The 22208-nt window shown below is 40.5% G+C and overlaps 2 protein-coding genes across 3 annotated transcripts in view; both read right to left on the bottom strand.

Moving 5' to 3' along the window:
* The window catches only part of LOC146305100 (retinal guanylyl cyclase 2-like), a 21523-nt gene extending 13504 nt beyond the window's left edge, over positions 1-8019 (bottom strand). Inside the window, exons 1-12 of one of the 2 annotated variants that reach the window (XM_084711996.1) lie at positions 7884-8019; positions 3953-4202; positions 3491-3721; positions 3145-3300; positions 2789-2931; positions 2543-2698; positions 1967-2116; positions 1351-1570; positions 1101-1176; positions 846-930; positions 600-716; positions 136-219 (exon numbers count right to left, since the gene is read on the bottom strand). In XM_084711996.1, coding sequence (XP_084568122.1) covers positions 136-219; positions 600-716; positions 846-930; positions 1101-1176; positions 1351-1570; positions 1967-2116; positions 2543-2698; positions 2789-2931; positions 3145-3300; positions 3491-3721; positions 3953-4193 — 1659 coding nt within the window. In that variant the 5' untranslated portion in view covers positions 4194-4202; positions 7884-8019. Of the gene's footprint in view, positions 1-135; positions 220-599; positions 717-845; positions 931-1100; positions 1177-1350; positions 1571-1966; positions 2117-2542; positions 2699-2788; positions 2932-3144; positions 3301-3490; positions 3722-3952; positions 4203-5490; positions 6212-7883 lie in introns of those variants that run through there. The other variant, XM_084711997.1, reaches the window with a different exon arrangement.
* Positions 8020-10506: 2487 nt separating this feature from the next.
* eif4e2rs1 (eukaryotic translation initiation factor 4E family member 2 related sequence 1) lies at positions 10507-19280 on the bottom strand. Its single transcript, XM_084712129.1, has 7 exons — positions 19145-19280; positions 17213-17288; positions 16805-16939; positions 14295-14399; positions 13547-13699; positions 12308-12444; positions 10507-10840 (listed from the first exon to the last, which is right to left on the bottom strand). Exons 1-7 carry the CDS (start codon positions 19159-19161, stop codon positions 10801-10803), a joined length of 663 nt encoding a protein of 220 aa, XP_084568255.1. The 5' UTR covers positions 19162-19280; the 3' UTR covers positions 10507-10800.
* Between the last annotated feature and the right edge of the window lie 2928 nt (positions 19281-22208).

Here is a 22208-nt window from a genome sequence, read left to right as displayed (position 1 = left end):
ACGACAATATATACATACATACATACATACATACATATATACATACATACATACATACATACATACATACATACATATGACCATACATACATACATACATACATATAGATACTGTGTATCTACTGTGTTTCCTACCTGACTGAACAGTGTCTGTGTGTTTGGACTGACAGCTGTTATCGTCTGTCCAACAGGAATCTTCTTCAGCCAAACCCAGTCGCCCTGGAAACAAGACAGTCAGCACAGAGGAACAGACAGACAGACAGACAGACAGGTTCAGGTGAACAGACAGACAGGTTGAGGTGAACAGACAGACAGACAGGCTGAGGTGAACAGACAGACAGACAGACAGACAGGTTGAGGTGAACAGACAGACAGACAGACAGACAGGTTGAGGTGAACAGACAGACAGACAGACAGGTTCAGGTGAACAGACAGACAGGTTGAGGTGAACAGACAGACAGACAGACAGACAGGTTCAGGTGAACAGACAGACAGACAGACAGACAGGTTGAGGTGAACAGACAGACAGGTTGAGGTGAACAGACAGACAGACAGACAGACAGACAGACAGGTTGAGGTGAACAGACAGACAGGTGTACCTCTAGTATTCCTATGTTGGAGCTCTCAGGTGTTGTCAGGATGTAACTTCGAGCGATCGAGCGGAACGGAGTTTTAATTTCCAGGAGACTCCTCATGATCGACTCGTCATTCAGTTTCTGCAAACACAAGAAAAACTTCAAAGTCTGTACCAGTATGAGTACCAGTATAAAGAATAAGTACTCGTACTGGTCCCAGTATGAGTACTACTGTTGAAGGGTACTTCAGTGAAGTAAACAGTTTCAGACCTTCCTGCTGACTTGCGTGTCGATGAAGACGATGTCGTCCAGAGTCAGGATGAGTTTGGTGACGTTTGTTGTTCTCTTGTACTTCCTGTACACACAGATTATCACCTTCATCATTATTATTAATTTAATTATTGTTAATATTTTTCATTATCAAGTCACATTTAATGAATAAATAGACCAATAGACCACAGACCAAACTGTGTGTGTGTGTGTGTGTGTGTGTGTGTGTGTGTGTGTGTGTGTGTGTGTGTTCACCTGATCCAGTAGAAAAACCCTCCAATCAGAGCACAGAGCACCAACAACACAAAGAATACTGTCACTGTGTCCAAACCTGCAGATAAACACAGAAAATAAAGTTCGACATCAGAACAAAATAAAAATGATCATGATGGAGGAGGAGGTGCTGAACTTTCCCAGCATCACCTGAACAGCCCATCACAGATACAGCAGAACAGAATCTACATTAGACAAAGTTCCCACCCTCCCTGTGGGTCAGTGAACACACCTCCGCTGCAGGCCTCCTCTGGAGTGAACCAACAGAAGCTGGAGGCGGGGGGTTTTCCTCCAGGGAAGAGGAAGGAGTGACTCAGCGGTCTCAGACCTCCCACCGTCCCGTCAGTGTGTGTCGGAGCGAGTGTGTGTGTCGGCACGAGTCGGTCACCATCACTGTCCAACACCACGTACCTGGCCTGCATGCCACGCCCCTCTTTACCTCCATACAACACCTGAGAAAAACACAGGAGACAAGAGAATTATTATTATTATTATTATTATTATTATTATTGTTATTATTATTATTATTATTATTATTATTATCATGACCGCTGTCAGCATGTCGTCCTCAGTGACTGAAATGAACCAAATACACAAAAGATGAAGAGTAAAAGTCCAGAAAAGAATATTTAGAACTTCTGATTCCTCTAAATGAATCTTTCTGAGGGACGTGACAGACTGTCGGTTCATCTCATCTCACTGGGAGGAGTCACACTGCCAAAACATGACTCGTCAAATATAAACCGAAACATGACTCGTCAAATATAAACCAAAACATGACTCGTCAAATATAAACCAAAACATCATCAGCATACAGTAACATATAAAGTGTTTATCATGTTTCTGACCTGATTGAAACCCTGGAAATCAAAACCTCCGTCTGATTGGACGAGCTGATCACCAGTCACCCAAGTCCCGCCCCCTGCCTGACGACGCTCCTCCACCGCCTTAGCAACGAAGTACACCATGTTGAAGATGGTCCCAAAGACCGGAGACACCTGAAGACAAAGTTCAGGACAAAATTACAAACATAGCATCAGGTTTTATTAAATATTTTATATGTATTATATATTGTTTTATATATTATTTGTTTTATACTTTGATGTTTTATATGTCATATATTGTTTTTTATATTTTAATGTTTTACATTAAGGCTAAACAATATGGCCTTTACATAAGATCAATATCTTTAGGCTGTTGTTTCATATACATTTATCTCAATATTTACATTTTATTTAAAATAAAATACAGTAAAGTTTGAAATAGTGATGATTTTTATGGAAAATGATGTGTTGCAGTAAATTAAACTGGATGAGTACTGACACAAAGTAAAGCATAACCACAATGAGACACTGTGTGCAGTAGTTTATGTGTAGTTGTGTAGTAGTTTATGTATAGTTGTGTAGTACTTTTTGTGTATTTACCTCCGTCGCAGACACAGCAGAGCGAATCTCTCGGTTGATTTGCGCCTGTCGAAAAGCTTCGTAGAAACTCTGGTCGGACTCCATGGTAACGGTCAGAACGGAGCTGTAGGCGTGACGAAGATGCGTGCTATTGGTCAGCTGAGGGAATGCTGTGTCCTGATTGGGCAGAGCAGAGAAGCAGAGAATGAAAAGAACAGTTTGATGAAGGTATTGATCGATTTGTTTGTTATTAAAGTGATCGGTTACCTGGTACGGCATGGCGTACAGCAGGGCGTCGTACGGGATGAACACATAACCATCAGAAACCATCCCCATGTCCAGAGCAGCCAATAGGAGCTCTCTCTGATCCTCCCCACCAATCAGGACGGAGCTCATGCACATGATCACCACTGAAACACAAAAATAATTAATGTTATTAATCTGTTAAAGGACGGGAAGTTAAAGGTTTTCTAAAAGTGTTCACTGCTGGAGAAACTTTAAATTATTGATCTTTTATATAAATTATTTTATCTCTATTATTGATTTTTATTGATAAATATCATAGTAATAATTATACTCCTCGTTTTTACATCAATTATCATCGTTCATCTTTCAGCTCTGACCTTTGACCTTGTCCGCCTCTCTGATCACTTTGAGCGCCTCCCGAGCTCCACCCTTGTTCCTTGTTTCCATGGTAACCACTGGACCAATCGGCAGGCCCAGAGCTCTGAGTGCTGAGGCCACTTCCTGTCCAGTGCTCTCCCATAGGTCCGATGGAGCTGATGACCAAACAGGAAGAGGAAGAGGAAGGTCAGACAGACAAAAGATTAATACAGATAATAATAATAATAAGTTGTTCTTTGTAGTAATTTCATCATGTGATTAAATGATATTAATTTGTCACTCCACAGTGACATCACTGTCTCAGGTTAGACCACGCCCCATGCCATGATGTCACTTCCTCCTCACCTGAGATGACGCCGACGTGCGCCCAGCGGAAGAATCTGAGCACGGTGAACAAGACTTTGCTGGGCGGTGTGATCGGAGGCAGGTTTGGCCAATCAGCATCCAGACAGCCAGGAGAAGCAAGCCCCGCCTCCCAATGCTGAGCCAATAAGGAGGCAGCATGACAGAGGGCGGGGTTAAAGGGTCCAATGTAGGCGTGGCCATAACCCTCCATGTCCCCGAGTTCTGTCAGAGCTGAAATGAAGCCAGAAGAGAAAAGTTCATTTATAAAAGTTTGTTTTTGTTTGCTGTAGGTGATTCGATTGGTTAATGAGCCTTTGGAGGCGGAGCAATCTTCATCCAGCATTTAGATGTTTGAGCAGTTTAATAAACATATTTAAATTTACTTTTACTTTTATTAAGTGTCTTAATAAAGAATCCTGTCTGTAAATAAATGTTTCTTCATTAGCTGATTGGTTAACAGACCTTTGGAGGCGGAGCAATCCTCGTCCAGCAGTTTGACATCATACCAGTATCCTCTGCTCAGACCGCTGTCGCTCCGTAACCGTGACAACGCCAGATTGGCTGCTGCCGTCGGCATCGCCCGGGAGAACATGGGATCACATGTCCACGGACCAATGAGAGCCAGTTTAAAGGTCGCTGTCCAGACCTCTGTAATGCATAACAACCACAGACACGCCCCTAGCAACCACCTGGGAAGCTGCATCCTGGAAACCTGCAAGAGATCAGAAACAAAAAAACCTAAATAAATGATAAATAAAAATCAGAACCATCACAGAATTTTAACAACAAATCAGACAGGACCCTGAACACACCACCATTAAAACCTGTTTATACAGAGATGAAGGTCACCTGGGTCAAACTGATGACATCACTACAAATATCTGACTCTTTATCTGTATATTATATTAAATATTAATATTAGGACATTACTTCTATCATAACAATCACACTTTACAAAAAAATCTAAATATTAATACTTATTAATACTTTCAGAATATACCATTAACTTGATTCAAACATCAAACACTTTCATATGTTTTGACTCATTCAACACTGAAATCTTTTATTCAACATATTTTCTTTGAAGATTAATAACATGGTTTTCAGACTTTTTACACAGTTTAAAATCCATGCACTTTTCAGCTCTTCTGATTTTTAATTTGAGGCTAAAATACAATCAAAGAGCCCGACTCTCGTGTCTTGACGTGCAGTCGTTGTTCTAACTGTCTGAACAGACACTGAAGGCATCTTCACACACATCAAACTGCCGGAGCTGCAGGAGACATGAATGTAAATGAAATAAATCAGGTGTGGACATGAGGAGCGAGTGCTGAAGGAGCTGCAGCTCCACATGAAACCAGGTAAAAGAAAAAATCAGCAGAGAGAAGGAACGAGTGAATATGGACCAAACTGTCAGAGTCCAGAGGACGAGTCATAAAATCATCTAAAACTCTTCTGAACTCGCTCTCAGTCCCACAGTTTTCACTCCACACAGAATCTGTTAAATGAAATAAAATGTGTTTTGGTCACAGACATGAAACTATGGAAGAAAACAGACTAAGAAACTTTTGGCTTCCTGAGACAAAAACAAGCGCAGGATTTTCTCCTTTTCAAACTCAGATTAACTTCAGGAGTGAAACAGAAACAGAAACGTTTCTAAACGTCTCCAGTCGTCACAGATTTCACAGGTTGTTCAGTTTTTATGGTATCATGTTAGAGTTACTGTGTTTGAGCTAAAAGGAAAAGTTTAACAGATGCACCTCCTCTAAAATGAACTCTGAGTCAGGAGTCTGACATCACCATGGCAACCGTTGTTTGATACACACACACACACACACACACACACACACACACACACACACAGATACAGAGATGTAATAATTATGACACAGAAGTCATGTACAGAACGTCATGAACTCAGAGCTAACAGAAAACTACCAGCTCATGATGTCATGAAAACAACATGAGGCCTTTAAATGAACAACCTCATTTAAACGCACCAGTAGTCTTGATCCAGACCTTTGAATCCGCCGCCTTCACGCAGTTCATTCTCCTTTCTGGCATTGTGACATGTGATGGCAGTTTCTCAAAACAAAGGATAACCAACCAATCAGCACAGCAGGGGAACTAATTATCAATCAATCAGTGACACAGGACGGGGTTCACACTGTTGTCAAGGGTTGTTGAGGTGCACAACACAACCAAGGAGGAGTGATAACAAGTGACAGGCTGTGAAAGAAAGAAAAATCCCTGTTTGTGTGACGTGTTTCTGCAGCAACAGAGCTAGCATTAGCTAATTAGCAGTTAGGAGCTAACTTCATGTCCACCAGAGGAATACGGGGGAGACTTCAAGTTTTAGACTCACAGCTGCTAACTAGCTAACGTTAGCTTTTCACAGTGTGGACAAACTCTGCTGTCAAGAGGATATGAAGGACAAACACAACACACACCTGATCTACACACTATGACTGACTGAAGCAACACAACCACCTCACACACACACACACACACACACACACACACACACACACAGTGTCAGGATAAAACCACAGACAGTATGTTGTCATGGCAACACATGACTCAAAATGATGTTCCTCTCAAGTGATTGGTTTGTGAAAACAATCAATCATTAGACTCACTCCAATCTTTTATAATCTATAAATATTCCACATCATATCCAGATTACTGACATACATCAGTTCAGTTTATCATCATCTTCTTGACAAACATTTAAAAATTCAACATCTTTCCATCTGTCAACAAACATTGAAACATTATAATTATTATATAATTGAACTTTTCACAGCAGCAGTTCAGTTTATCATTTCACTTCCTCTTGCATTAAATATTAAACATTTAACGTTTTGTCTTCTCCCTCTGTGATTGGTCGGTCAGTCAGGGTTGAACTCAGCTGACTGCTGTGACCTCTGACCTCTAAATCTTCACATGTTAATGCTGACTGACACCATTAGCTAATGCTAAAGAGCGCTAAGAATGCTAAGTATAGCAACAATGCTAACGCTCTTAACAGAAGCTGAGAGGGAGAGAGGCGACCAATCAGCAGCAGCCTGATGTTATCGTGACCACACTCATGAAGGTTGTGTGTGGCTTTCTGACAGAAAGCTTGTTTGATGATCTACGCATAGAACAGTGAGAACCCTGCAGATCTACCTGCACACCTGCTACACACCTGGTGACATCATCATCCAGCTGTGTGCTGACATCATCCAGAGGTTATTTACACTCATTCATGTCTGATGATATGAAACACGTCTCTGTTACATTTCTCACAGTTTATTATTTATTAGTTTATTTTTTATAATCTGATGTTTACATTAAAAACATAAAAACAAACAAGAGGGAAACATAAAGAAGTGAAGAACTGGTTCTACTGGTCCGACCTGCTCACCTGTATGAGGCCGCATCAACTGACATGAGTCTGACACCCCTGATTTAAAGACACCTCAGCTGTTGTTATGACGACCATGAAACAACCAATAATCATCAATCACTGATCAAACACAAAACTTCAGCTGGACACACGTTATATTATTATGAATATGGATGTTATTATTTATTATTTATTATATTTCTCTGATTCTGTGAACGTCTGTTTATCATATTCTTAATATTGATCGACTGTAAATGATGGATCCATATAAATATTAATGATCAACATGTTTCAATGCAACAATTAAACTGATTAAACTGTTGTTAATCAATTATTAAATGAATCACCAACTAGTTCAAAGACTGATTAATTTGTGTGAGTCACATGAACACACACACACAAAGTATATAAATCAATAATCTGACACAATCACACACTGAAACATGTCGGCAGGAAGAAACTGTTTTCAATGATCTTTAAAGAACCTGAGAGTCAATGCATCAGAACCATCATATACACACACACACACACACACAACCTTAAAGCTGTAAATTAAATTTGTCAGACCTGCAGCTCTCTGATTGGCTGATTTAAAACCAGGTCAAACTTCTCTTCCTCTTTCTGTCGCCTCGAGTCTCATCAGTTTATTCAATAAAACTTTATCCTGTCCTCATCAATAATCATGTGATGTCAAACATGACTGATCAGTGATCAGATCAGTCATCGACCTCCATCATCATCTTCAATCAAACCTGTGACTACTGAGACTTTAATTAATTTTATATTAACATGATCAGACACACACACACAGAGAGAGAGAGAGAGAGAGAGAGAGAGAGAACTATATAAATCAATAATCTGACACAATCACACACTGAAACATGTCGGCAGGAAGAAACTGTTTTCAACAATCTTTAAAGAACCTTAGAGTCAATGCATCAGAACCATCACACACACACACACACACACACACACACACACACACACACACAGTGTGTTTACCTTTGTCTCAGATGATCATTGGTCCAAATAAATTCCCCAATTTCAGATGATAAAGAAAAAAATCTTCAAATGAACAAAGAAACACTGAGCTGCAGAAAGTGCTGATGTCAGAGAGAGAGAGAGAGAGAGAGAGGGAGAAAGAGAGAGAGAGAGGAGAGAGGAGAGAGGGAGAGAGAGAGAGAGGAGATAGAGAGAGAGAGAGAGAGAGGAGAGAGAGAGAGAGAGAGAGGAGATAGAGAGAGAGAGAGAGAGAGAGAGAGAGGAGAGAGAGAGAGAGAGAGAGAGAGAGAGAGAGAGGAGAGAGAGAGAAAGAGAGAGAGAGAGAGAGAGGAGAGAGAGAGAGAAAGAGAGAGAGAGAGAGAGAGACAGTGAGAGAGAGAGAGAGAGAGAGAGAGAGAGAGAGAGAGAGAGAGAGAGAGCAGCTTTAGTTTAATCTTGTTTAGAGTTCAGGAGGAAGTTTGGCTTCAGTTTAGAGTCTGTAATGAGAGGATGAGTGTGTGTGTGTGTGTGTGTGTGTGTGTGTGTGTGTGTGTGTGTGTGTGTGTGTGTGTGTGTGTGTGTGTGACCTTGTTTCCTGTTGAATCTCTCTGAGGTCATTTCCTCAAACTGAACGTCCTGACTGACTGATGACATCATTGACCTCCTCTGATGTCACAGATGAGAGACTGAAGATATTAATACTAGAAACAGTTAATAATCCAGCTGTTATCAGACAGATGTGATTATTAGATATTGATCAGGTCTCTGTTGTCTGTAAATCATTATTGATCTGATCTCTGGAAAATATTTGAAGTTAAAGTCATTTAACTCTCAGGATCTGGACTTTAAAAACATATGAGTTAATCAATAATAAGAAATAATAAGTACCTAATAATAATACATATCTAATACATCATTACATCATCAGTTCTGTGTTTGAAAAGGAGTTTTTAAAAAATAACTTATTAAAGGTTTTTATTTGGACATAAACTGAACTTAAAGTCATTTCAAGATTCAACTCAGAACTTCAGGAGGTTCAATGATTCAGAATCAAACATGTCAAATAAAAAAGAGAAAATAAAAACAGAAGACGTCAGTGAAGAACATCCATCTGATTCTAATGAATAAAGTTTGATCCTTCAGCTGCTGGATGAAACACAACAGAACACAGGATGAACTTTAATACTTTTACCCAAAGATGGTGATAATATCTGAAAAAACTTGTTTATAATTCTGAGTGAAGCTGCAGAAAAACAATAAAAACAAAACTTGACCCTGAGACTCACCTACAGAGGATTATGATGTCATTTATAATAAAACATCGTCTCTGGAGTGGAACATTTATATTTATACAAAAATATCTTTTGTTTAAATGTGTTTCTACAGTTTGTATATAAGTGACTGTTCATGTATACTTTATAAATAATTCAATGTTTTTGTGTTTTATATATTTATTGTATATTATAAGATGCTGTAAGGCTGCAAAGATCTCTGATCAAAAATAACTGTTTGGATAATTTGGAGAAAATTTCTATTTCTTTATTGATGTTGATCGTTTTATTAATTCAATCTGTTGTTTCCTTCAGTGAATCTTTTTGTTGCTTCACATTTTTTTAAATATATTTTTTAAATTAACTTTATTTTGATGAAGTTTCAGTTTTAATGAGTCACTGATTCAGACTCTTACTGATGAACCTGCAGACTGAAGTGTTCCTCAGTGATCCAGCAGGGTTCTGCAGTGTTCCTCCAGGATGTGTTCTCTGTCGGTTCCATCGGTGCCTGGAGGACTGATCTGTTAATCCTGATCTGGATTAGTTCCATCCTCAGAGATCACAGATCCCAGCTGGTCCACAGCCAAGAATAGAGTCAGGATTAGACCTGCGCTCACCTGCCTGGAACAACCTGGAACCACCTGGAACAAACTGGAACGACCTGGAACAAACTGGAACAGGTCTGTGTGGTTGGACAGAGGACGGCGGTGTCAGCTGGGTCAGAGCGCCGCACTGATGACGACGCAGTCACAGTGAGAAGAGACCCGAGTCCACAACCAGAACACACACACACACACACACACACACACACACACACACACACACACACACACACACACACACACACACTCTGTCTGCACTGTACTGAACAGATATTATAAACTGGAACTTTAATCAGAGCTGAAAAGTTGAACCTGAAAAGACCCAAACCTGAACCTGAACCTGAACCTGAACCCGTCCTTCATTAGTGGATTTCACAGCCCGACATTTTCATTAACAATCTTTTCTCTGTGGACCAATCAGGAGGAGTTTTCACTGACAGACGATACATGAGAGGGTTTGAACTGACAACAAAATTAATAATAATATTGATAATGCAGCTCAAACTCAACATAATCCATGAAACATGTGATCAATACGACCCGACCTTCAGTCACAGATCTAAAGATCTGTTATAAACTCTGTTATTGGTGTGTTGAAGGTTTCAGCTTCACCTCTGATCACTTAAAAACACAGTTTATTATATTTATTTATTTTTTTTGTTTATTATATTTGTTGGACGATCTTTTAATCTGAAAACTGAATTTATTGATGAGTTGATTTGATGTGTTTGACACTTTGTTTCTTGAAGATGATTGGAGACGCAGAAAAGAGAAAATCTGAACAGAAGATTCAGTTTTATTTACAACAAAAACACTGAACAAAATCCTGTCTGATCAAACTTTGGACTGGTTTAAACTGGTTTATACTGGTTCATACTGTCAATGTTAGAAACAAGAAAACAGTGAAACGTCTTCAGTTCAGTCAGTTTATTGGTCCACAGTCAACACACACACACACACACACACACACACACACACACACACACACCTCCACTGGCCAGTGACATAGCAGTGATCTGCGTCCTGATTGGACAGGAGGACAGTCAGCTGACATGTTTCTTGTCTTCAGAGGGAGATTTTAGTGTTTCTGAAGCTCGAGTTGTCTCTGAAACACACACAAGAAAAAATCACCAATCAGGAACATCTGGAACATCTGGAACATCTGGACCTGATGTTTAAACCTGGTTCTTCAGTTCTGAGGGGTTCTAACAGTATGAAGGGTTCTGATAGAGGTTAAGTTCTGCAGGTGAAATACGACTCAAATTCACCCCAGAGAGCAATGATTTGATAAAAAGTCTAAATTCTCTGATGTCAGTTTCTTAAATGTGAATATTTTCTGTTTTCTTTCCTCTCTGACAGGAAACTGATGATCTTTGACTCGAGGACAAAACGAGACATTTAAGGACGTCATCTGGGACTCTGATCAATATTTTATGAACCAAACAACTGATCGATTACTGGAAAAATTACTGGCAGACCTGATGGTGGTTTACAGTAGTAACAGTAGTAGTATTTGAGGTATTTGTAGTATTTGCAGTAACAGTACCTGAGGCTGTCGTTGTGGGTCTTGTAGTATCTGTAGTAGTATTTGCAGTAACGGTACCTGAGGCTGTCGTCGTGGGTCTTGTAGTATCTGTAGTAGTATTTGCAGTAACGGTACCTGAGGCTGTCGTCGTGGGTCTTGTAGTAGTTGTAGTAGTATTTGCAGTAACGGTACCTGAGGCTGTCGTCGTGGGTCTTGTAGTATTTGTAGTAGTATTTGCAGTAACGGTACCTGAGGCTGTCGTCGTGGGTCTTGTAGTATCTGTAGTAGTATTTGCAGTAACGGTACCTGAGGCTGTCGTCGTGGGTCTTGTAGTATCTGTAGTCGTATTTGCAGTAACGGTACCTGAGGCTGTCGTCGTGGGTCTTGTAGTATCTGTAGTAGTATTTGCAGTAACGGTACCTGAGGCTGTCGTCGTGGGTCTTGTAGTATCTGTAGTAGTATTTGCAGTAACGGTACCTGAGGCTGTCGTCGTGGGTCTTGTAGTATCTGTAGTAGTATTTGCAGTAACGGTACCTGAGGCTGTCGTCGTGGGTCTTGTAGTATCTGTAGTAGTATTTGCAGTAACGGTACCTGAGGCTGTCGTCGTGGGTCTTGTAGTATCTGTAGTAGTATTTGCAGTAACGGTACCTGAGGCTGTCGTCGTGGGTCTTGTAGTATCTGTAGTAGTATTTGCAGTAACAGTACCTGAGGCTGTCGTCGTGGGTCTTGTAGTAGTTGTAGTAGTATTTGCAGTAACAGTACCTGAGGCTGTCGTCGTGGGTCTTGTAGTAGTTGTAGTAGTATTTGCAGTAACAGTACCTGAGGCTGTCGTTGTGGGTCTTGTAGTAGTTGTAGTAGTATTTGCAGTAACAGTACCTGAGGCTGTCGTTGTGGGTCTTGTAGTATCTGTAGTAGTATTTGCAGTAACAGTACCTGAGGCTGTCGTTGTGGGTCTTGTAGTAGTTGTAGTAGTATTTGCAGTAACAGTACCTGAGGCTGTCGTCGTGGGTCTTGTAGTAGTTGTAGTAGTATTTGCAGTAACAGTACCTGAGGCTGTCGTTGTGGGTCTTGTACTCCATGATCGTGTTGGTTGGAAGATTCAGGACTCGTCTCAAAGTGTCTCTGATTCTGGACGTCGTCATCTGATCGTTGGACGTCCTGTTCCATATCGACAAGATGTCCTCCTGACAGAGAGACAGGCAGACAGACAGACAGACAGGCAGACAGACAGACAGACAGAGAGACAGGCAGACAGACAGACAGACAGAGAGACAGACAGAGAGACAGACAGAGAGACAGACATATTATTGGACAGTGATGTCACATGATGAACAGATGTGATGCAGAAGTTTGTTAAACGAGTCTGAAGAGAAAAATGTTTGAGGAAACGAATCAACAAAGATTTTTTATTCAAGGAGACAAATGAAAGGAAACAGTTTCATTTTTCAGAACGTGTCTCCTGTCTGTACACAGACCTGGTGTACTATTATCAATCAAATCAATTAATCACTTATTAATCAATCATTAAATCAATGACCAACTATTTTGATAACTGATTAGTCGTATAATTTTAAACATGATAAAGCTGCAGTTATTTCAGAGTCTCATTCTGGTGCTTTTTAAAAACATTTAACATCTAAACAGCAGAGGTCTGCAGGTGACTTTAAACTACGGTGTCTCTGTAGGGTCAGACAGGAAACAGACACACTGACTGTCAGAGAACAGAGCAGAGAACAGAGCAGAACCCAGAGAGAACATCCAGCTGCAGAATCAAACAGTGACTGAACTGCTGCATCATGTTTCAGTGTAAATGTCCTGCAGGTCAAATCCTGGTTTATACTTTTTAATCTCTTCATAGAATAAAAGATGATCACATCACATATTAATAATCAATCAATAAATAGAACCACACATGAACAGTTTGTTCTCATGTATGAAACTAAACAGTTTATCAGAGGAACCTTCAGAGAGGCCGAACATATCTGAATTTCAAATTTTATGCTTATATACATTATATTTGATTTATTTCATTTAATTATTTAATTATTCATTCATTCTAAAACAGCTAATCAGAGTTATCCAATCAGATTTGTTTTGTTGTTGTCTCCAGGCAGAGAAAGGTTAGAGCTGCTCTCTCATTGGTTCGTTCTGTTCGTTCCCAACAGAACAAACAAAAACTAATAAAGTTGATCATTTTGAACATGGTGTCTCTGGTCTCTGTCCTCTGATGAACACAGTGTCAGTTACAGTGTCAGTTACAGTGTCAGTTACAGTGTCAGTAGTTACCTGGAAGCGGATGGACACGACGGCTCCACAGATCTCCTCTCCCACCATGAACTGTTCTCCCAACATGGCCAGTATGATGTTCTCCCAGAACCTGCTGGCTAAACCTTTACGCAGACGGATGATCCACTTCCCCCCACTGCGGTTACACTCGTCCTACAGACACAGACACAGACAGGTACAGACAGGTTCACAGACAGACAGGTTCACAGACACACAGACAGACAGGTACAGACAGGTACAGACACACAGACAGGTACACACAGACACATACAGACAGGTGCAATCGTCTCAGCTGATTTAGTTGAAGTGATCAGGTTTTAAATGTTATTTAAATGTCAGTTTACAGTTGAAACTCTTCACACCGTTTCAGTTATTGATCACAGCCTGACTGATCGATCAGTCGATCAATATTATCAGCTGATAGAAGCTGATCACTGATACACAGGTACCTCTGTGTTTCTCTACTGATGTGAAAACTTTATTCTACAGAATATAAGATGCAGAAAGATTCATATCAATATCAGTTTAAATGATCTGATGTTTTGTTTGTCATGTCAAAGAAAACTGTGACAGAAATTATTAATCAATAAAATACCCAGCTGTTACAGGAGTACTGCAGTACTATTACTGTATTATTACAGTAATTTCACTATTATTACAATATTGTCACACAGTTATTACTTATTATTATTATGACATTATTACAGTAATACTTCATCAGTACTCAGGTGTGTTTTTTTTTTTTTACCTCCCACATGGGTTTGATTCCCTCCTTGAACAGGTGAAAGTCACTGTGTCCACTGAGATCACCTGGACGCACCAGGTGACTGTAGAACCTCCAGAACTGTTCTACCTGGACACAGAGAGAGAGAGAGAGAGGGAGAGAGAGAGAGAGAGAGAGAGAGAGAGAGAGAGAGAGAGAGGGAGGGAGAGGGACGGAGAGAGAGAGAGAGAGAGAGAGAGAGAGACAGAGAGAGAGAGACAGACAGACAGAGAGAGAGAGAGAGAGAGAGAGAGAGAGAGAGAGAGAGAGAGAGAGAGAGGGAGAGAGAGAGAGAGGGGGGGGAGACAGAGAGAGAGAGAGAGAGAGGGAGAGAGAGAGAGAAGCACAGATTTATTTGGTTAGTCAGTTAAATATCACGTTGTTTTCTCAAGTATCAACACAACAGACATGAAAAATAGGATGTCTGTCCTTGTCCTTCAAATGTTTGGACATTTTTCAGCTGACAAGATTGTGACAGGATTAATTCATTGATTAACTGAACTGAGTCAGTTAATTAAAAAAAAAAGTCTAATTCTTCTGATGTCAGTTTCTTAAATGTGAATATTGATGATCTTTGACTCGAGGACAAAACGAGACATTTGAGGACGACATCTTGAGCTTTGATCAACATTTTCTGATATTTTCTGGACCAAAGAACTGATGACACACAGAGGAGAGATGCTGCAGCTGTGTGATTATAAAATACATCAAACTTTAAACGTTGGAACTCATCAGTAGTCTGGTCTTTAATAATTCAGCTCAGGGTCTGTTTCAGGACCTCGTCCCGACATGTGAAACACAGTGAGCTGTTCAATTGTCACGATTTAAACGAAGCCTTGAGGATTTTTAGTAATAAGTTACTTGAGGAAACGTTTCAGCCCTGATTTCCATGACCACTTTTATCTCACCCAGCTGCACTGAGATGGACGTATGGACGAGTTCAGTTACTGCTGATGGAAACATCAACTGAAAACACTTCCTGTTTGAGCTGCTTCATAATAAAAGTGTTTAAAAAAGAAAACATCAGGGTTTTTTGTATTGTAAGGAAACAGCGTGTTTATCTCAGAGGTGTACATGAACAGTTTACCCTCCTCAGTCTCATCTTCAGTTAAAGACACACCTTTAAGCAATTAGCTCTGTTGTCATGGAAATGCAAACCTCTGCAGTGCTGGGCTGACAGGCGGAGTCAAACCGAGTCAAACCGAGTCAAACCAGGTCAAACTGAGTCAGACCAGGTCAAACTGAGTCAGACCAGGACAGGATAAAAACAGCCTACAGTTTAATGACAGTAAGACAGAAGTGGTCTTGCTTGGTCCCCCCAGCTCCACCAGGGGGATAGCTGACCCCCTGAGACCCCTGGTTCCCAACCTCCATCCTCAAGCCAGGAATCTTGGTTTCATTTTCGATTCTACCTTAAAACCTGACAAACAGATAAACTCTGTTGTGAAGTTTTGTTTTTCCAGCTCCATCATAGTCACAAATGTCTTAATTTCTTCTCGACTGGTTTACTGTAACTCCCTCTATTTAGGAATCAACCAGTCTTCTTTGGCTCAGCTACAGCTGGTGCAGAACGCCACCGCCAGACTACTGACTGGTACCAGGAAATATGACGGCATTACACTGGTTCTAGCATCCCTCCACTGGCTTCCAGTAAAATACAGAATATAATTTAAGGTTTAAGGTTCTCTAGTACTTGTCCGAGCTCCTCTGCCCCCTTTCCAACCCCAGATCGCTCAGATCCTCGGACCAGCTGCTTCTAGCTGTCCCGCGTTCTAGACTGAAGGGGAAAGTAGCTGCCCCTAAACTCTGGAACAGCCTACCCCCTTTTCAATAAAGTTTTCCCCCTCTGTTGATATTTTCAAAGCAAAACTTAAGACTCACATGTTCTCTCAGGCTCTTGAGTGCCGTTAGATTTGTTCTCTGATTTTTATTTTTCTGTTTGTTTGTATGTGTTTCATATTTTATCTGTTCCTCTATTTTTCTACTTGTGTTTGGGATGGTATTTTTATGTTATCTCTGCTGCTCTTCCTGTTTTACCATGTTGCATTTCTTATATTCATTTTTCTGTTGTACAACACTTTTGTCCATCTCAGTTGCTTTAAATGTGTTTTATAAAAAAAATTAACTTGACTTGATTTGACTTGACAGCTCACGTATGAAGACTGTGGTTACCTGCAGCAGACAGTCTACAGGTTGTTGTCTCTCAGTTGTTGCCATGAATCAATCAGCTGGTTCATAACTATACATCAACATTGTGCTGTTCTGCAGTGACCATATATGGTAAAGTGGGCGTGTTGATGGACAGATGTGAACACTGACCACAGATCAGTGAACACACTTTGATCAGTGTGATTCTGTTTTCAGCCTTTAGTCTGATCCCACACACAGTTTTACAGCTGAGAGCCCAGGAAATACACTGAGACACCTGCACACCTGTGTGTGTGTGTGTGTGTGTGTGTGTGTGTGTGTGTGTGTGTGTGTGTGTGTGTGTGTACCGAGGCCACGGTGCCGATCTGTCTGATGTTCTGTTCGTAACTCTGAGAACTTGCAGGACGACTGGGGGTTCTCCTGCTGAACCAGAACGTGTAGTTATACTGAAGAGGGTGTTCTCCTGCTGCAGGACACACCGTCTGTACAGAGAGACAGGGACAGAGAGACAGACAGGTTAATGTTCTCCTGCTGCAGGACACACCGTCTGTACAGAGAGACAGACAGGGAAAGAGAGACAGACAGGTTAATGTTCTCCTGCTGCAGGACACACCGTCTGTACAGAGAGACAGACAGGGACAGAGAGACAGACAGGTTAATGTTCTCCTGCTGCAGGACACACCGTCTGTACAGAGAGACAGGGACAGAGACAGGTTGACAGACAGACAGGTGTTCAGACAGACAGGCGACCTCACCTTGTGTCGGTTGTTGTTATTGTTGTTGTTGGTCCCATCACTGTTGTCATGGAGACACTCTGAGTCGTCTTTTGGTCTGAAACACAAACAGGAAGTGTTAGTGTTAGCATGTAGCTGCTAACATGCTAACAGCCTGTGACAGTGTTCTGTTGGTTGTTGTTAATAAAGTTTATTAATGAACATTTTCCACCGTGTGACTGAAGACTGACATGTTTCAGTGGAGCCTGTTTCTACAGCACAGCAAGAAAATACATGAGTGAGTGTGTATAAATATACATATATACTGTATATAAATATGTATATGTACACAGATACATGTACATATATATTACTGCTGTCAAAATTATTGCATTAGCGGGCGATAATTAATTTTTAGAATTAGTGCCGTTAAAAATTTTCACGCATTTGACGCATGTGCAGAATGACCCGCCCCATACATCCCATAATACCACTCAGAAGTGCAGTGACGCGCAGTGAGCAGAGCGGATGCATGCGTGCGGTGAATGTAAACATGGAGGAAGAGCAGGTTGGCCCTCTGGATGGGGAATTTCAGTTTAAAAAGAATACAGATGGAACAATAAATAAGCAGATAGTAATTTACACTCACTGCAGGAAGGAGTTCCGGTTCCACCGGAACTATTCTAGCCTAAAGTACCATCTCGAACATAAACATCTGGGGGCTTCCAGTTCCAAAGCTACAGCTAGCTTGTGACAGACCACACTAACTGAACGCCGGCCAATGACCAACACACACACACACACACACACACACACACACACACACAGACAGACACACACACACACACACTCACTCACAGACACACACACACACACACACGCACACTCACAGACACACACACACACACACACACACACTCACAGACACACACACACACACACACACAGACACACACACACACACAGACAGACAGACAGACAGACAGACAGACAGACACACACACACACACACACACAGACAGACAGACACACAGACAGACAGACACACACACACACACTCACAGACACACACACACACACACACAGACACACACACACACACAGACAGACAGACAGACAGACACACAGACAGACAGACACACACACAGACACAGCAGAAGAAACATTTGATTTATATGGTGAAGCTCAAAGCAGGTAGATTTAGCCTGATGTCTGGTTTTGAATTTTTGATAAGAAAAAAAAGAGTGGCCCTGTTGTGCTAGTTTGAAGAGGGGGAAAAATACTGTCCTGTTACTGAAAGAAAGAAAGAAAGAAAGAAAGAAAGAAAGAAAAAAAGTCTTGTTGATTTTGAAGAGAAAAAAAGAATACTGTCTAAGAAATAAATAATGTTCTTGAACAATATTAATGCCATCCAGTGTGGATTTATGGTTGTAATGAACAAATACAGTATGTTGCTGTACAGTATATATCCGCCTTGTGTCATTTCTTTCCATTCTAACAATAATTTACAGAAAAATATGACATATTTTGGGGATAATTTGAATTGCGATTAATTACGATTCATTCATTTTTAAGCTGTAATTAACTCGATTAAAATGTTTAAACGTTTGACAGCCCTAATATATATTCTATACTCTATATATCAATCTCTGTATGAAGAATATTGTCTCATATCTGTTGGTATCATTGATGTTTTTACTCTCTAATATCAGGATCAAGATAAATCCAGCCTCTGTGACTGTGACAGATTATTGATCATATTCATCGAGCACTGATCAATATCTTTCTGAACAAACAACTAATCACATGATAAAGAAACTGATCAACATATTAATGTAAATAATCATTAGTTTTACATCAGTGTGACTGATTTAACTCTGTTGTTAGCTGTTAGCTGTTAGCCGATAGCTGCCGGCTGTGTCCCAGTAGTTTCCGGTTATTTCCGGTATTTTCCCGGCTGATTGTGTTTCTCACCGCTCGTGCTGCTCCATGTCTCCTCTCCTCTTTATTCTGTCTGTTTTATTCCTTTATATTCACTTTATTCCTCCTTTCTTCTCCTTCTTCTTCTCTTCCTCCTCGTGTTGATAAGCTGCTGCCTGTCAGTGCGCATGCGCAACAGCAGCACTACTGTACGGCAAGAGAGGAGGGACATATTTGACTTTAGCGCTGCACCGTTTTAACTACAAATGTATCTGAGGGATTACAGTTACTTATTATTTAATTACTACCAGACTGTTAATGACTCTAAACAATTAATTAAATACTGACTATTTAATCAATAGTCAGTTAATCATCTTATGATCAATTAATCAGAGCTGCTCTACAACATTTGATGTTTTCAGCTTCACTTCTTTAATTATTTTATGATCTGACATCAGACTGTGTGTGTGGATCAAAACTGATTATTTGATAATAATTTAAATATAAGACACACAATGACGTCACCTCTGGCTCCTCCCACAGACACCTGATAAACACACTAATTAAAACTTGATCAATCACAAACCTGTCAGTCAAACACTGTATTGTTCTGATCTATCATATATTAATTGCTCTCTGATTAATTGATCATGTGTGAGACAGACTGAGGTGTGTGTTAATTCATTAATTATGAAGCAGTTTAATCAGTTCAAACCTGATGAACAGTGTGTGTGTGTTTGTGTGTGTGTGTGTGTGTGTGTGTGTGTGTGAGTGTGTGTGTTTGTGTGTGTGTGTGTGTGTGTGTGTGTGTGTGTGTGTGTGTGTGTGTGTGTTTAACAGTTGTAGTAACAGTCAGTGTCCTGCAGGTGGAGCTCTGGTCTCTTTAATGTTCAGCTGAGTTTGTTATTTAATTAAAAACAGATGTTTACAAACTGAAACAAGTGAGAAACAAAACAAACGAAATGTAAATAATCAGAGATGTTTTCTTTATGTTAGAAACATATCGGTGTTCAAATGAGTAAAAAATGAGAAGCTGAAAATAACTGTTCAACATCAAACTGCTGCTCCTGGAGACTGATGACTCATCAGCTGCTCTCTCTCTGATTGGCTGTTAAAGATTGTAAAGACTACAGATCAGGTTTGAATTTCCTGCTGAAACAATGAATCAGATTTATTGAACTCTTCTGATCACTTTTATTCAACAAGTTGATCAGTCATTACCTGCTGCTCCAACACACACACACACACACAATAATCAATCATCCGTATCATTGATCAGAAGTGATCAGAGTAACGTGTCACACCTGAGCAGGTGAGTCTGGCCTGAAGGTACCATGATGGACCTGTAGGGGGCGTCTGAGCTCCTTCTGTCTCTGCTGCTGCTCAACATCAAACTGCTGCTCCTGGTGACTGATGACTCATCAGCTGCTCTCTCTCTGATTGGATGATGACTGAACAGGAAGTGAAAGTGAAGAAGAGTCAGTGGGGACTTTCCACAGACGCTGCGTTCAGGTGTCTGATGGTAAACAGACAAAAAGAAACCAAACAACAAACTGTTGAACACACACACACACACACACACACTCACTCACTCACTCACTCACTCACACACACAGAGCACACATGTTGTTCATAAAGAAAAAAAAACAGATCTAAACAATAAATGATGATTCAGTGTTTCTGAAGGTAAAATTCTGACAGTCACAAAGTTTCTGATGAATCAAAGTTTTTTCTTGATGTAAAACAGATTTGTTTTTTTTTTCCTGTTTAGTGAAGGAGGGTCAGTTTGGACGTGGAGGACAGCAGGGAGGACACAGAGTGTTTGGACTCAAGACTGAAACATGTTTCCTGAAACACAACAACACTAATAAAAACATTTCTGTTAAAACTCCACACTGAAACTCTGGACTGAAAAACTCACAGCTGCTGTATGAACATCTGTCAGCATCTGTCAGAGACACAAATGTTTCCTGTCAAATCTCACAGTCTTTACACTGATGACTGAAATGAGACAAACTCTACAGAGAAAATGTTTTCCTCTTCCTCTTCCTCTTCCTCTCTGCTCTTCACAGCAGAGCTCAGCTGACTGAGTCTGATCAGGAACAGCAGAGAGGAACTGAAGGAGAACCAGGAGACTTCAGGATCAACTCTGGAGGGTGGTTCACTTCTTCCTGAGGTACATCACCATGGTACCAAGTCTTACAAACTGACTGCACTATAATGTACTTCAACTGGGTGTTCCTATGTGCAATATCTGTACCAAAATTCCTAACTCAATGTGCAATATCCATAATCCCCCTGTGCCATGGTGTAAATTTGTAAATAATGTATATTTGCTGTTACCATTTCCTATGTTATTTATTTTCCCAGTTATATCTCCCTGTTTATATTGCTTGCTGCTATTTATTGTCTCTTTTTGTTGTTGATTTTACTATTTTTGCTATCCACTTTGCTGCTGTAACACTGAAAATGTCCCCACTGTGGGACTAATAAAGGAATATCTTATATCTTATGGTAACTCATGCTGCTGCACACCTGACGTCCTCCAGAGCAGGTCCAGCTGGACCTGACAGACCTTCATCTACATCACAGTCTGTGGACCAATCAAAATACATGTAAGATGTCACAGAGCAGTGAGCAGAACATGGTGTCATACATGGAGAGAACCAGAGAACAGCACATATAGAGGTTCCACTGAACTGACTTTGTTTGCAGATCTGTGCTCAGGTTTCTCTCATTGTGTTCTTTTTATTTCAGTGTGTAAACAATTATAAAAACTGTCATTGTAAACTCACCAATCAGACACGAGCACTGTAAGAGTCACCAGGTGAGCACACCTGTCCTCTACACAAGTGAAGGACAAAGAAGACAGAGATGTGAATGTTGAGCAACATCAGTTGACATGTTGAAAGAAGAAGCTGGACAGACTTCAGTCCAACATCAACACAGAATCTGGACATTTTGACATGAAAAAAACAACTTTCCTCTAAAGACTGAGACTCATTCATGTCCTCTTTTTGTCTCTTCTGTGTTCATGTGTCCTTTATTATATTTACAAAATGTTCTGTTCTGACTGTCGGAGAAAAATACAAACTTTGGAAACTTTGTCTGTTTCTGA

Source organism: Lutjanus erythropterus, chromosome 23 (assembly GCF_056507025.1).
Source record: "Lutjanus erythropterus isolate fLutEry1 chromosome 23, fLutEry1.hap2, whole genome shotgun sequence".
NCBI lineage: Eukaryota > Metazoa > Chordata > Actinopteri > Lutjaniformes > Lutjanidae > Lutjanus > Lutjanus erythropterus.
Note: the sequence above shows the minus strand (reverse complement) of the source record. Positions and strands in the feature narration are given on the sequence as shown.

Coding starts and splice junctions, on each gene's coding strand:
- eif4e2rs1 (XM_084712129.1), bottom strand. Junction 16,940..17,212: donor ATAACAACAACCGACACAAG/GTGAGGTCGCCT, acceptor CTCTCTGTACAG/ACGGTGTGTCCTGCAGCAGG. Junction 12,445..13,546: donor TCGTGTCCATCCGCTTCCAG/GTAACTACTGAC, acceptor TCTCTCTGTCAG/GAGGACATCTTGTCGATATG.